The sequence below is a fragment of the Vigna unguiculata genome, chromosome 4, assembly GCF_037176805.1.
Source record: "Vigna unguiculata cultivar grain cowpea cultivar isolate G323 ecotype 2 chromosome 4, ASM3717680v1, whole genome shotgun sequence".
In the NCBI taxonomy this organism is placed as follows: domain Eukaryota; kingdom Viridiplantae; phylum Streptophyta; class Magnoliopsida; order Fabales; family Fabaceae; genus Vigna; species Vigna unguiculata.
In genome coordinates, this window is record NC_140795.1 from 17,213,346 (window position 1) to 17,230,056 (window position 16,711).

Here is a 16,711-nt window from a genome sequence, read left to right on the forward strand (position 1 = left end):
TGGTTTTTATACATGATATATACAAACTTTTATATTAATTTAAATATAATATTTTTTAAAAATATACTAAAATATGAACAATTTGGCTCCATTATATATTATTATTGTTATTCGATTTTAACAAAATTTAACGTTAATAATCATGATATAAAATTATAATTTAAAGTTGTATCAGTAAAATTTGCTTTTATCTAAAGTCACTTGTCGATATGTAATTATGCACGTTCTCAGATAACTTTGTTTCATTGGTCAACTCTAGGATACGTAACCATCTGAATAAAGAACTGATCAATTATAACTCCCACAAACCAATGTAAATGTAAGTGTGTAACAGACAAAACATCATGCAAGTGGAGTGCAAATGTTGTCCTTTATTAATCCAACTTTTGGTGCTATGTGCCTTTACCTGTCTTCCATACAACTCTAACTCTTTACAATTAGTGGACACTTACCCTTTTGTATCTCTTTTTTCTGTGTTTCTTTCTTCTTCTACTTTGTTTCTCATCAAGTGGAAAGTCCTGTCACCTTTATCTACTGTGCATTTTATTACATTATATTATATATGAATTAGTCTTTTGTTGCTGAATGTAATTTTTTTGGTTTTCCTTCAATCATGGCTTTCTCTTCCGTCTTTTTCCATTCTCCGTTACTATTGAAGGTACAGTTTCCAGTCTCTGATGTGTTTCTTTCTTCATTTCAATGTTGGATATGTTTTGGACTTGAATAATTACTAATGAAAGTTGAACTCAAACATGTTTTCATGTTGGAGATATATGTTTGCCCTTCTATTTATATGTAAATGGTGAGTTATATATGTCAAAAAACTTGTTCCTTGTTTCACAAAATTGTCTTGCACATGTATGTTTTGTTCAAAAGGTGCTTTCATGAAACAAGAGTGATATGCAATTCAATGATCATTTTCACAACCTGCTTATTTTGAACAGTTTCGATGGATCTTGTAGTTTATTTACTCTGATGGTTAGATAACATGCTTATTTAGGATTCAAGAAAATTGCTTACAATTGAGGCTTTATTTCTTATAGATTGAAAAGAGGCAAAAGTTTCCTTTCCCTGCTGTCAGAAGTAATGGTGCTGAGACTGAACTTTGTAACCAGAGTAGTCAGAGAAGTAGAGTCAAATTAACCAGAGATTGGAGTTTCATGAGAGGATCAAGAGTTGCTATGAAACCAAAAATCTTGAGATTGGCTCCTTTTCCAAAAGCACCTCGTGTATATGCTTCATGTAATCTATTCTTTGAGCCACATTTACTTGATAATTATTTTCACCATATCAACATTATTGTGCCAAAATCAATTTAAGAACTCATAGTTACACTTTTAGCATTTTCTCAAACAAGTGTTAAGATATTTGGATACTTTGATTTTTATGCAAAAATCATTTTGGTTTAGTGTACAAAAGTTTGTTTCTATGGTTCATTTTTTCTACTTTCATGCAGAACACAATCTGAATGAGGGTGTCTATTATGCACATGGCACATAGTGATACTAAATTATCATAAACTGCTTCAGTATCATTTATGCTTTCTGTATTAATCTTATTGAACATTCCTTGCTTTGGTCTAACAAGCTTCCCACATTCAACTTATTTATAGACTGCATTTTGCATTTTAGGAAAATGAATCAGAGCTATATAAGTTTCCTATATTCATTTTTCTACCTTCATAATGTAGGGTTGTCAGGATCAGAACTTGCTAGCACTGCCTTTACTTTAGGAACAGCAGCGGTGCTTCCATTTTACACACTGATGGTTCTAGCTCCAAATTCTGAACTAGTATGTTTCTTTCTTAAAACATCTTCAATATGAGACAATACCTTTTAATTTACAAATATATGTATAAATATTATTCAAAAGTGAACTTTAAACCTAACTCAATTTTACAAAATCAGCTTGTAAGGTAAAATTTTTAACCTCGTATATATATTATAAATTTGTCTTATTTCTAATTCATGTATGATTTTCAACACGCTCCCTATGTTAAGGCATATACATCTCAAGAGTGAGACTAAACATAATAAGTAGTTTGATAGCTGCTCGATAACGAGTGGTATGATAGGTACAATAAACAACAAATCTCACTAGAATAAGTTTTAGATGACTTGTAATATGGTATTAGAGAGATTTGTTGTTTGTTGGGTTTATCGTGTCACCCGTTATTGGGCTACCCATTAATGTCCAGTTCCAAGCTTGACAAGTATATGCCTCGATGTGGGAAAATGTGTTAGAGATCTTATATCAACTAGAAATAAAAAAAATTTATAATATATAAGTAGGTGCAAACATTATTTTACAAGTCAGATTTTTTTAAGGTTGAGTTAGACTTAAATTCTAATTCTTAATAAATATATTTATGTTATAAAAGGTAACATGTATGCTTTTTCCTCTGGTTGTTCTACAGAACTAGAATATAAGTTTGGTGTGCTCTGAATCTTCTGATATTTTTCCTTCTCATGGGCTTTTATTTGTGCAATTCCTGTGGTATGCTTGATTAATTTTTCCTGGAATCCAAAAATGCAGACTAAGAAGTCTATGGAAAGTAGTGTACCATATATTGGGCTTGGAGTTCTATATGCATATTTATTGCACCTTTCTTGGACCTCTGAGACAGTTGGGCTTATTTTTGCAAGCAAATATTTGCTACCAGAGGTATGTATTCATCAAATAAAGTTAAGACTTAACTACACTTTTGGCCTCATAAGGAAGCAATTGCACCATCTTAAATTGAACAATTCTGAAATCTCAGTTAACACATCAAATTTTAGAGACTCAAATCTCAGTTTTCTATACTTATACCCAAATGAAACATAGGGAACTAAAGTCACAGAATTACAATTATTGAGTACAAAAAGTGGTATTAAGCCTACAGTTAAATTTCCATGACCAAAAACATTGATATATTACTGTGCTATCTTCCTTTGTACTCGGTGCAGCTGACTAGTATAGGGAAAATGTTCTCCAGTGAGATGACTTTAGCCTCAGCATGGATTCACCTTTTGGTTATTGATCTCTATGCTGCAAGGTTATGAATCTTTTATTTTTCCTTTCAATAATTGAATTTGATTTTAGTTCTCTAAAATACACCGTGTTGATTTTGGTCCTAAACTTTGAAATGTTTTCATTTGGTTCTTCCCATGTTACTAATGATGTGACGGATATTTATTGGAAAAGGATTAATTTGAAACAAAGAAATAAGATTCTTATTTAATTTATTTAACACTTTTTCTTGATGTTCAAAATGCATTCTTGAAGCTTATTTTTCTTCAGAAATTTGAATCTAGATTTAGGAAATATCTTTTAGTATGTTTGCATATGCATGTTCGGTTCTGTACTTCTCAATCTGTCGTAATTTCTTTTACAAAAAAAAAAGGAACTTCACTACACTCACCTGTCTCGGTCTACAAACGTCCCTTCTCATAATATAACATGTTTCAATAAATTTCACTTTTTTTTTAATCAAAATTTGTTTTTTTAGGTTTTGCTAACAATTCCTTCTCTCTTAAGATTTGTAAAACAATTTTAAATAATGTTTCTCATATTATTCTAAGATTTTGAGTAAATTTGAATATCATCCGTAAACACCACTACAAACCTATGATGCTATGACACGTCTCATAAATGGTAAACCTATGATGTTCCGACATGTCTTATAAATGGTGTGTTCCGTGTCTGACACGTATCGAACACCGACACTCGTACAATACTTGTAGGACACACTATGTTCAATTTAAAAAATATTTTTTTATCTTTAACATGATTTTGATGATTAAAATAATGAACAAATTTTATTCTATCACTACGTTTTGCATATTGGATATTAGATAGATAGATTATATTCATTTTTGTGTTAGTTGACAATATGTTAGTTAACAGTTTCAAAGTTTCAAACTTAACATGTATATACACATCGTGTCTCGTGTTCTATGTTTTTTTAATTTAGTCGTATCTCCGTAGTCCGTATCATATCTTTCCTCATGTTTGTATCCGTATCCAGACAACATAGCTACAAACTGTCCAGAAATGTCCTAAAATTTCTAATGTCCAACTCAGCTCGCTGAATCGCCTCTAAACTTGCGATTTCATGCGAGTTTGCTCGAGTTTACACGAGTCTACCAAAAACTGATTCTACATGCCAGTTAAATTGGTTTAGGATTGTGCCAATGTAAACTCATCTGAATGTACGAGTTATTTTGATAACCATGGTTAACTCGTATTAATAGGGATGCCAAAAAAAAATATAATAACCAAATATGTCCAGTCATTTACAATACTCTTATAATTGATTTTCGGCATTTTAGCCCTCCTGGCGTTGTGGCCATATTCTCTTTTATAAGTAATATCATAAACAACAAGAAATCTCATAAATAGATCAACGATCAGACTAGGGCGTTATTCTGATGAACAAGATCCTCTTAAGAGGCGAGTTCAGAGCATACTCATCCCACTGTCTATAGCACCTTCTATGCCAGTTGTTCTTAGATATCTTAGAACCTTAACATAATACAGATATAAGATTTCGAAGAGAAGAGCAAAGAGTTTAAAACACATTTTTGTATTCACAATGCCTTCAAAACCCGATGATCTTTCTCAAAGGGAAGAGGCTTATTTATAGAAATCCGTCTTCGGATTTCAAAACCTTACTTAGCTAAGTCTCACGTCCGTAGACGTCAGCGCTTACATCATAATATTCGGATTCAAATAAAACAAACTGGAATCTGGAAAATGACAAACATGCTGGCCGACAGGTAGGCCTGAATTTTACAACTATCTTTTACTTAATGAAATACATTAATCCTTGAAGATTGGTTCGTGACTAGGAGAGAGATTTGGATCAGTATCACTCTCCATGGTATCACCTTCATGTTCAGCTGGAATCCATGAGTCAAAATCTTCTTTGTCTTCTTCTGGTCCTCCTAGGTCTCTTGATATCTGGAATTGTTCTTCAGGGATATAGAATTTCTGTGGTAGTAGAACCCTGCTGTCCAGAAGGAATCAATCTTGAGGGAGTGAGCTGGATTTCTGTATGATTCTCCCCTTGTCGTATTTCCCTGAGGTGCCTGACTAGTTGTAGCCTATAACTTTCAGAGATAGGGTAATCATCAAAGGTTCCTCAGAAATAAGCTTTGTTTTTTGACCAAATTGCTCTAGAGTGATTTTGATAATATGGACGGTGGATAATGACAATAGAGGTGGATTTAGACAAATCCACATTTCTTTTTCTTTGATAATGAAAAATCTTTTCTAGTTCATGTCTCCACCATGGGATGGGAGAAAACCATTCTAACAAGGTCCAGAACAGATAATCATGTTTGAAAGGATCGTTCAAGATGTTGTAGGTTTCTTGGACTTTTAAGGCTAGAGGGATGGATCTTTGAACAGTTTTACACCAAATGGCCCAAAGAGTTGGTTCGCAGATATCCCATCCGACTCCTAGAAATAATTCATATATCCCTCCTAATTCATTATTTGGATCAAGCATGCATGGGGGACTGTATTTGTATTTCAGGGTCTCATGAAGATAATAGAAATACCTTGAATGTGCAAATTGGAGAATATCTGTAGGAGATGTGGGATATAGTCCAGGAGGGTATTCTTTAAGCGAAGGATCTGAGGGTCTGGTGGCATCTTGTTTTTGAATTCTAAGATTCTAGGAAAGGACGAATTGTCCATTTGTACTTCGAATTGGAAACCTCTAAGATGGAAATCAAATTTCTTAATGCCATTTTTGACTGCCAAAGCTTCTTTGAAAGTTGTGTGGTAGTGTTTTTCGGCTTCTTTGAATTCACCACTTGCATGTCCACAATAATCTAGATGGTTTCCATTTTCCTCCATTAGAACAGCTCCCCAATAATGATTGATGGCATCAGTTTGGAGAATTCTTTTCCCATTTCCTGGAATCTTGAGAGCAGGAGGGTGTTGTGCTATTTTTTTGATCTCGGATACTGCTCGGGTCTGTTCTATCCCCCAAGGAGGGGGGTCCTTTTTTAATAATCTGAACAAAGGGCTGGTATACCTTGCAACTTTGGGAATAAAATCACGAATATAATTGAGGATCCCCAAAAATTGTTGAATCTCCTTGATGGTCAAAAAGCAGTCAGGGAATTTCAGAAGTTCTTGAGCTATATAGGGTTGAGGTTGGTATGTGCCTTGGGAGAAATGCATTCCAAGAAAATCAATTTCTAGTTGTGCCAAGTGGATCTTTTTTTCTGAGAGCATAATACCGTGTTGATCAGCCAAAGAGATGAATTGTTCTAAGAGGACTTTGTGAGATTCTTTGTCTTTGGAGAAAAGCAAAATATCATCTATGTAGATGATAACACTGTTTAGGATGGGCTCGAAGATCTTGGTCATAGCTTTCTGGAAGAGAGAGGGGGCTACTTTGAGTCCAAATGAGAGTACCGCCCACTGATATTGGGCACTAGGAATACAAAATGCGGTTTTGTACCTTTCCGAGGGTTTAATGCTTATCTGCCAGAAACCTGATTTGAGGTCAAATTTTGAGAAGATTGATGATTCTTTGAGCAGAACTGGAAGTACTGAGGCCTTTGGGATAGGAAATTTATCATCTTTGAGGAAATGATTCAGAGGTTTGTAGTCTATGACAAGCCTCTTTTTCCCGCGAAGTTTTTTTGCCCTTTTTTCCACATAGAAGGCCTGGCATGCCCAGTTTGACTGGGTTGGTTCTATCAATCCCTGTTATAAGAGATCTAGACACTCTTGCTTAGCCAGGAGTAAGTCTGAAGGAGACATTCCAGGGTGAGAGGCTTTGGTTGGGTTGACATCTTTGTTAAGTTTAAAAACCTGAAGGAGATCCAGTCAGCAGCTCTTCTCATATCTTCCAATCTATGATGATACAACCGTGTACTAAAGAAGGAAAGATACCTATCTGGGGCGTCCAACCAAATGGAACACCAATCTTCACTGACAAGATAAATGGTCACTTTATATGGGATGCTGATCCTGATATGTGTGATCCAGATTGTGACTGTCACCATGACTATGATGATTCGAGTGACGAAGAAGAAGAAGGGGATGATGATAATCCAGGCAGCTGCAAACCTTCTCCTCCTCCTCATGGCAGATCCCCACCAGCAGATCGCTCATGGATTGGCCTACACCAGCAAAATCTTCCAGATCCTTTCTGGAAACAAAAACGGTGCTTAGAAATCTTGGGAAGATACCCTTCTCTTCCCAGACTTCCTATTCCATGTATGATGTTCACTGAGGCGAATTATGAGTCTGAATTCCTTCCCTAGAAAGACTTGTGGACCCAGTTTATAACATTGCAACCAGGCCTAACATTTCTCCATCTGAAGTTGGACCAGAAGGAAGACTCAAACCTCTAAGCCAAGCAGAAGAGGTCCTCAACTGGCAGACAGAGAATGCTAAGGCGCAAAATAATATATTAAAGCGCATTGATGCCAGGGTAAGCAGGCTTTCAACCTATATTGAAGAAACAGACGGGAGACTTCTACACTTATCAGAAAGAATGCAGAAGCATTACCAACATCTCTCCTTAGAAATCTCACGCCTTGAGAATGAATGGAAAATCACCTCTTTTGGGAAAGCCTCTGATGAAAAAGAAAGAGAAATTAGAAAGCTCAAAAGCCAGATCCAAGAGTTAGATGAGATTATTGCCAGAAAAGAAAAACAATTGTATTATCCTGATCCTTATGCTTTTGTGCCATCTCTTTTACCCTCTACTAGGATTTCTTCCTTTCATCCTCCCTACCAATCATCTCCTTGGGTATTACCTACTGCCTCAGCGCACAGAACCCGAAAACAACCAGAAATCCCTGGGCTAAAAAAAACCTCTTCTACCAATCCAGAAAAAGAAAGAGAAGTTTTTCAAGACTCACAGGATCCTTATTCCCAACTCACTATAGAAGCCTGCATAAGTCCCCACTTGACACCCTCCGAATATACTTCTTCTGAATATGATACAGAAGAATCTCTCCTAGATATCAATAAAGAAGAAGAACAAGGAAAACATTTCCTTGACATCCTCATGGCCAACACCTCGTCCACCAGGCATGAGCGTATTTATGAATCTCCAGAAGAAGAAGAAGAAGTCAGCTCTTTCCCTCCTAGAGGAGATAGCCAGAGACCCATTAGTGGACCTTGGTTTACTCTGGATGACATAACACCCGACCAATGGAGGAAAAGACTCATTGAGTTTGGTGCATGGCTGGACACTAAGCTCATTAAAGAAACAGATACTTACAAGGTTATAGAAGAATTCTGTTGTAGAATGACAGGGACATTAAAAGAATGGTATCACAATCTGGGAGCCGTCAGGCAAGACCAGTTCCATACCTTGGGTAGTACTGCAGCTGTCCTTGGAGCTCTTCACGAAGAATTTATAGGAGATAGAGCTATCACTGACAGAAAAATAAGACAGGAATTCTTTGAAATGAAATGTTGTTCGCTTAGCATGAAAGACTTGGATAGACATTTCAAAAGAATGATACAAAGGTTTTACTTACTCAACGGAGGAAATGACCCAAGCCTAAAAAATACTTATGTTGCTTCTCTTCCAGTTGACCTCCAACCAGAACTTAACAGAATGGCTATTGCTGCTCAGAAGGATTTCTCCCACATGACAATGGGACAGATCCACCAGATGACCAAGGAGGCTGTAGATAAGCTGTGCAGACAACATCAACACTTCTCAGATATTTTAAATCAGAGAAGTAGATTTGCTAAAGCATGCAACAAGCCCTATCAGCAGATCAAATGCAAAGAAAAATGTATTTGTTCCCACAAAAAGACAAAAAATACAGAACCTCCAAAGAAGAAAAAATCCTTTAAGTTCTTCAAGAAGAAAAAAACCAAAGGGAGAACTCCAAACCAAAATTGTTTTATCTGTGGGAGGAAAGGACATTTTGCTAAAGATTGTCCTAATAAAGCAGACAAAGCTATCAGGCTTATCTCTTCCCTCAACTTAGGAGAAGAAGATGTAGAATCTCTTTATTCAGAACAAAGTTCTCCTGATGAGGCTACCATTTTTGCACTCCAAGATTCTTCTGAAGAAGAATTACATAGTGAAACAAAGTCTGTACCAGTCTTCTCAACCCTGGAACTTTCCAGCATTACTATTGTTCCTCCCAAGCCTCATTTCCCAGTCCAGATCTTTCCTTCAAAGTATGACAAGCCCATCAAGGCTATTGCCTACATAGACACAGGAGCCCAGAAAACTATGGTTAATCCTGACATTCTACATGCTGATTATTGGAAGCAAGAAGTTTCATACTTCATAGCAGCTAATGGGAAAATGTTCAAAACAGAGCTAGTATCAAAAAATCCCATTGGGATCCGATTTTTCCCAGAATGTATAGTTTGGGCCAAAGTCATAGGCAGCAAACTCCCAGACAGAGACATACTGATTAGAATGGATGATTTCTCCAACACAGGATCCTTATGCATCCTTCCTACTGGTCTAAGATTCAAGAAAAAGTTTCAAACTTTTGTTGATACTGCCAAACTCTTCTCTCTACATGAAGGACCAATTGATCTAACCGATATCAGAACAAAATTGAGCCCCTTGTGTGCCAACAGTCATAAAGAGTTCAGACATCCTCGCCCTTTGTGGAAGAACTCAGAATTCTTCATTGATCTCCCTTTTAAACTTAACAAAGATGTCAACCCAACCAAAGCCTCTCACCCTGGAATGTCTCCTTCAGACTTACTCCTGGCTAAGCAAGAGTGTCTAGATCTCTTACAACAGGGATTGATAGAACCAACCCAGTCAAACTGGGCATGCCAGACCTTCTATGTGGATAAAAGGGCAGAAAAACTTCGCGAGAAAAAGAGGCTTGTCATAGACTACAAACCTCTGAATCATTTCCTCAAAGATGATAAATTTCTTATCCCAAAGGCCTCAATACTTCCAGTTCTGCTCAAAGAATCATCAATCTTCTCAAAATTTGACCTCAAATCAGGTTTCTGGCAGATAAGCATTAAACCCTCGGAGAGGTACAAACCGCATTTTGTATTCCTAGTGCCCAATATCAGTGGACAGTACTCCCATTTGGACTCAAAGTAGCCCCCTCTCTCTTCCAGAAAGCTATGACCAAGATCTTCGAGCCCATCCTAAATAGTGTTATCATTTACATAGATGATATTTTGCTTTTCTCCAAAGACAAAGAATCTCACAAAGTCCTCTTAGAACAATTCATCTCTTTGGCTGATCAACACGGTATTATGCTCTCAGAAAAAAAGATCCATTTGGCACAACTAGAAATTGATTTTCTTGGAATGCATTTCTCCCAAGGCACATACCAACCTCAACCCCATATAGCTCAAGAACTTCTAAAATTCCCTGACTGCTCTTTGACCATCAAGGAGATTCAACAATTTTTGGGGATCCTCAATTATATTCGTGATTTTATTCCCAAAGTTGCAAGGTATACCAGCCCTTTGTCCAGATTATTAAAAAAGGACCCCCCTCCTTGGGGGATAGAACAGACCCGAGTAGTATCCGAGATCAAAAAAATAGCACAACACCCTCCTGCTCTCAAGATTCCAAGAAATTGGAAAAGAATTCAACAAACTGATGCCAGCAATCATTATTGGGGAGCTGTTCTAATGGAGGAAAATGGAAACCATCTAGATTATTGTGGACATGCAAGTGGTGAATTCAAAGAAGCCGAAAAACACTACCACACAACTTTCAAAGAAGCTTTTGCAGTCAAAAATGGCATTAAGAAATTTGATTTCCATCTTAGAGGTTTCCAATTCGAAGTACAAATGGACAATTCGTCCTTTCCTAGAATCTTAGAATTCAAAAACAAGATGCCACCAGACCCCCAGATCCTTCGCTTAAAGGATTGGTTCTCTAGGTATGATTTCTCAGTCAAATATCTCAAAGGAAAAAATAACTTAATCCCAGATTTTCTCTCAAGACCCAGAAAAGCTATCCAGATGATTACTGCCATCAACACTTTCCCTCTAATTTTTATGGTTAAAACTTTGCCCAATATGGCCAAAATCCAGAAAGAATACCCTCCTGGACTATATCCCACATCTCCTACAGATATTCTCCAATTTGCACATTCAAGGTATTTCTATTATCTTCATGAGACCCTGAAATACAAATACAGTCACCCATGCATGCTTGATCCAAATAATGAATTAGGAGGGATATATGAATTATTTCTAGGAGTCGGATGTGATATCTGCGAACCAACTCTTTGGGTCATTTGGTGTAAAATTGTTCAAAGATCCATCCCTTTAGTCTTGAAAGTCCAAGAAACCTACAACATCTTGAACGATCCTTTCAAACATGATTATCTGTTCTGGACCTTGTTAGAATGGTTTTCTCCCATCCCATGGTGGAGACATGAACTAGAAAAGATTCTTCATTATCAAAGACAAAGAAATGTGGATTTGTCTAAATCCACCTCTATTGTCATTATCCACCGTCCATATTATCAAAATCACTCTAGAGCAATTTGGTCAAAAAACAAAGCTTATTTCTGGGGAACCTTTGATGATTACCCTATCTCTGAAAGTTATAGGCTACAACTAGTCAGGCACCTCAGGGAAATACGACAAGGGGAGAATCATACAGCAGGGTTCTACTACCACAGAAATTCTATATCCCTGAAGAACAATTTCAGATATCAAGAGACCTAGGAGGACCAGAAGAAGATAAAGAAGATTTTGACTCATGGGTTCCAGCTGAACATGAAGGTGATACCATGGAGAGTGATACCGATCCAAATCTCTCTCCTAGTCACGAACCAATCTTCAAGGATTAATGTATTTCATTAAGTAAAAGACAACTGTAAAATTCAAGCCTACCTGTCGGCCAATATGTTTGTCATTTTCCAGATTCCAGTTTGTTTTATTTGAATCCGAATATTATGATGTAAGCGCTGACGTCTACGGACGTGAGACTTAGCTAAGTAAGGTTTTGAAATCCGGAGATGGATTTCTATAAATAAGCCTCTTCCCTTTGAGAAAGATCATCGGGTTTTGAAGGCATTGTGAATACAAAATTGTGTTTCTAAACTCTTTGCTCTTCTCTTCGAAATCTTATATCTGTATTATGTTAAGGTTCTAAGATATCTAAGAACAACTGGCATAGAAGGTGCTATAGACAGTGGGATGAGTATGCTCTGAACTCGCCTCTTAAGAGGATCTTGTTCATCAGAATAACGCCCTAGTCTGATCGTTGATCTATTTATGAGATTTCTTGTTGTTTATGATATTACTTATAAAAGAGAATACGACCACAACGCCAGGAAGGCTAAAATGCCGAAAATCAATTATAAGAGTATTGTAAATAACTGGACATCCGTAAGTGAGGTAAGATCTATAAAAAATACTAAATGGATATCTTTAATACATACTCATGATTAGTATGTACAGGTATTTAATTACGGTATGCGACAAAACAATGAATTGTTTAGATTTTGACTTCATATATTTTCATTTCATTTTATTTATACCTATAAAATTAAAATTATTTTAAAAAATATTATAATTTATATTATTGGTGTCACTCATTTAAATTTACTATTTAAAAGACCAAATTTATTTTCATTGATAGTTCAATGTGCAATTTTAATTGAATTGTACTTTAAAATTAATTTTGTTATCTAAGTTTATATTTTAAAGACTAACTTTTAAATAATTTTATAGTTTAATTACACTTTTAATTTTGTATTTGTAGTAATTTTTAATGATTTTTTTTAATTTATTTTTGACTAAATGTAGTACTCGTTCTTTTAGAAAGACCACATGTGGTTCCTTTTATTAATTTGCATTAAAGTCGTTTAGAGGCGATGGTTTGTATGTTAAAATGGATACATGTCACATTGTATCATTAGTTTCTCTTCGGTGGTGTGAATAGAGTATAGGGTAAGAATCATGGAAAATGATAATTTGACAAATTTTTTTCTATAAACTTTGACAAATAACAATTTTTGTAAAAAGAAACACTAAAATTATATTACTTTATTCTTTTAAATTTTAAAAAAATTAAAAAATTACTCTATTTTTTAATTTTTTCAATAAAATGTTTGTTAAAAAATTATTTTGGAACAGTCATTTGCAACTGTGGAGATGTTGGTATTAAGAATCATAAAGCCCTAAACGAAAATGGCAACTTACAACCTGTAAATCAAAAAGTCACACTCACCTTTAAAACTCAACGAAACATTACCCAATTGCACATACCCGAAAATGACAAATCCACCACCACAAGCGCAATCCTCCCACTAGAAAAATTCACTCTTCAAATATCCCAAAAATTCAATCTAGAAACAAAAGCTCCCATTTTCATGAGAATGAAAAAATGAAGTTGAAAATTGAAAGAAAGTTAACTCAACCAAATTCCACCATTTTGGAGCAACGGGGCGGAGCAAAGAATGATGACAGTGTTACATTTCATCGAACAACTAGGAGGCAACATCATGAGTCCAGAACAATGAGGAGAGCTCAAAATGGTAAATTCATCTTTCACTGTACGCACCCATTGAAACAGAACATTGTCTTCACTTTCAACTCTTAACTTTTATCTTTCTGCTTCTGATATCAAAACCAACAACCCAAATCCAGCCAAAACTGGCTACAATAAAAAATTAGAGTATTGTAACTCAACATTTCTTGATGAGTTATATTTACAGATGAATCAACAAATGGGAAAACAATTTTATAATTTAGAAGGAGAAGTGATGCTGTTAGGGGAATGAAATTTGGTGTTGATCTGTGAAAACAATGATACAAATTATGAAAGAAAAATTCTAGAAGCGGTGTTGTGGTTGTTCTTAGGAGAATCTGGTATCCAGAGTGTGCCTTCACGTATATGGTGTCTCACTGTGTCTGAATCCAGCAAGAAAATCACTGAAATGTGAAACACCTTTAGCATCCTTCTATGATCTCTTTCCACTAGAACTCTAATTAGTTCTCTTCAATTTGTTGTTGTAAAGAATCAAAATGATTATAAAAAGTGTGTTGAATCTTGTTGAAGATCTAAAGAAGAAAAATGAACAACTCAATTACTTTGATAATCTCTTCTATTCTTAACACTTTAACAGAGTCATGTTGTTCGTTCAACTTGTTAATGAAAGTTGAGATAGATAATGATGCACGTTATCAGAAATATGTAAACTAGGGTTTTGGGATATTGCTTTTTTTCTTTCATATATTAGGAAATCTAACATTTAAATTCTTTAGATCATTCTTATATGTTAAGGGGTAATGTAAGTTTCCTCGTGCTTCCTGGTTTATATTTGTTATCTAGGGATATTATGGATGCATAAACTATTTGGCTTTTGTCCTCCTTAATACAAAAAGGAACAAATAAAACACTAAAAGACCAAAACCAAATTTAGTCAATAAAAATGTATCACTTATAGTCTCTTATTTATTATTTTTTTTCGTATAATTCGATGATCCTGTTTAATATTGCTAAACTTTTTTCTCATTCATTTTGTTGACATGTGTCTCTAAATCCAGACATGTTTTTCTGGATGGACTTGAGAATGAGATTGAGACAAGGCATTCAGTTTCTCTGTGCTTGTTCTTTTGCCCTATTGGTGTTCTTACTCATGTCATCACCAAAGCAACCACTAAAAGTAGCAGAGAAAACAAGCATGGATTATAGAGGGAAAACATGCTGGCAGAGAAATTCATGTTCAAGTTTTTACACTTGTAATTGTCATTGGAATTCCTCCATCAAAAGATCATATTATTAGTAAATAAATAGTTCAATTTCAAGTGTATAAATTATCTTTGACAGAAAGTTCTCTTCAATTTTTTTCTTGAGCTGCAATGCAAAATTTTCGATTTTTACCATACCTTCTTGACAACATCAGAATCATCATGCACGTCACGTGACTAGAAGGAAAAAAAGTTATGCATAAAAATCATCTTAAAAACGTTAATACCAAATAAATTTTATACAATTAACTTAAATAATTTAATATACTGAGAAACTTATTTCATTATTTTTGTTTGATAGAAGTGTCCTTATCTAAATAACTAGTATGAGACCCGTATCTGTTTTTTTTTTTTTTTATAATTTAGATTAAGAAAATCAATATTTTTATTGTTATATTTGAATAAAGAATTTATTTATATTATTAAAAAATATTGGAAAGTTTAGACATATGGAATAAAAAATAAGAAGTTAAACTTAAATTATTTTAAATAAAGAGTAACATTCAAATATGAATAAAGTGAAAACATATTGTGAATGTAATCTTATTAAAAATTTAACATGAATTCAAGGTTAAAGTTAAAAAAGAAATAAATAAGATATTGTTATCAAATGTAAATATTGACTCTAAGTTAATTGTTATTGTTTGATATGTACCACATATCAAACAATAAAATATATACATACATATCGTTGTTAAAATAAAATGTAGGTATATTTTGAACTTTGATCCCGTACAAAAGTATTGCCTGCACATAAATAATCAAGTTAAAAAAATGATGAAAAAATGCAAATATATTGTGAGATACGGTCCCTATTAGAAAAAAGTTAAAGTAACCTAAAATTGATGTTAAAATTTTTAAACAAAAATACATCGTAGACATTGAATTTATAATAAAAGTTAAACATAATATGTAAAAGTATTATAGTAATTAATTTTATTTTTAATATTCAATAAATAATAGTATGCATGATTATAAATTTAAAAACTTGTTTTAGATAATGTTTGGAATGAATAATTGAATATTTATTGCAATCAGAAAAAAAAATGTTTTTGAAATGTAAAAGTGTATGTTGACTATAATAATTGGAGTGATTATTATAATAAAAAATATAATCATTATAGAAAATAAATATTATTAAACAATGATAAAGAATATTTGAATAGATAAAACTAATGGTTACTGATGTTTTTTTCACTGTAAGGATAAATTTGAGGATAACAAAAATTTATCTTAATAAATAAAATTGTAAGGATGTTTTTGACATTTTAAATAAATTTTAATAATTACAGAAAAATAGATGTTTTCGATATTTTTAAAATTTTATTGATAATTAAATTTCAATCACACTGATTATATTCTAAGTAACAATGAAACATAAAAAAAAATTGTAAGTTTGTAAGAAAGTTTCAGAAATTTCTTCACACTACTTAAAAATTTAAAAATTTAGAATTTAAATTTTTCTAAAGATATATATATATATATATATAAACATTTAATACTTTAGAGAATATAAAAGGTAAACGTTATTTTTATTACAATTACAAAATATAGTTTTAATTTGAAACTAAACTTATCACCTTTTCCGCAATCTACAAAAAATAATTAGTAATTTAAGCTTTTATAAAGTTTATATAAAACATTCTAAAATAAAATTGTAACTGTCATTTTTTTATGTAAAGCAAAAGTGATTTTCTACGGAAAAGAAATAATTAAAACAAATTGAACACTTAATTTTGCAGACAAATAATAACTTATAAAATTCATTTATATTTAAGCAATATAACTGAAACAAACCGAATACTTAATTGTGCAGACAAGTAATAACTTATGAAATTTATTTACATTTAAGCAATACTAATTTTGCAGACAAGTAATAACTCAAATTCATTTACATTTAAGCAATATAACTGTTTTTACTAAGTAATTCTCAAATCTACAATTTAATTTCTTCAACAATAGAAAAAGAGAAGAGAGACAGGAATATAAATGGAAACTATATTTTTATCTCATCCAATTCTTGAAA

The 16,711-nt window shown here is 33.6% G+C and overlaps 1 protein-coding gene across 2 annotated transcripts; it reads left to right on the plus strand.

Annotated features, from left to right (window-relative positions):
* The first annotated feature begins 445 nt into the window (after positions 1-445).
* Positions 446-14,822, plus strand: LOC114182102 (protein ABA DEFICIENT 4, chloroplastic-like). Of its 2 annotated transcripts, none has more exons than XM_028068859.2 (6): positions 446-658; positions 1,044-1,242; positions 1,691-1,791; positions 2,536-2,664; positions 2,949-3,037; positions 14,482-14,822. In XM_028068859.2, exons 1-6 carry the CDS (start codon positions 614-616, stop codon positions 14,627-14,629), a joined length of 711 nt encoding a protein of 236 aa, XP_027924660.1. In that variant the 5' UTR covers positions 446-613; the 3' UTR covers positions 14,630-14,822. The 2 variants fall into 2 exon arrangements, with proteins under 2 accessions (XP_027924660.1, XP_027924661.1); XM_028068860.2 differs by having other exon boundaries at positions 650-802.
* The last annotated feature ends 1,889 nt before the right edge of the window (positions 14,823-16,711 follow it).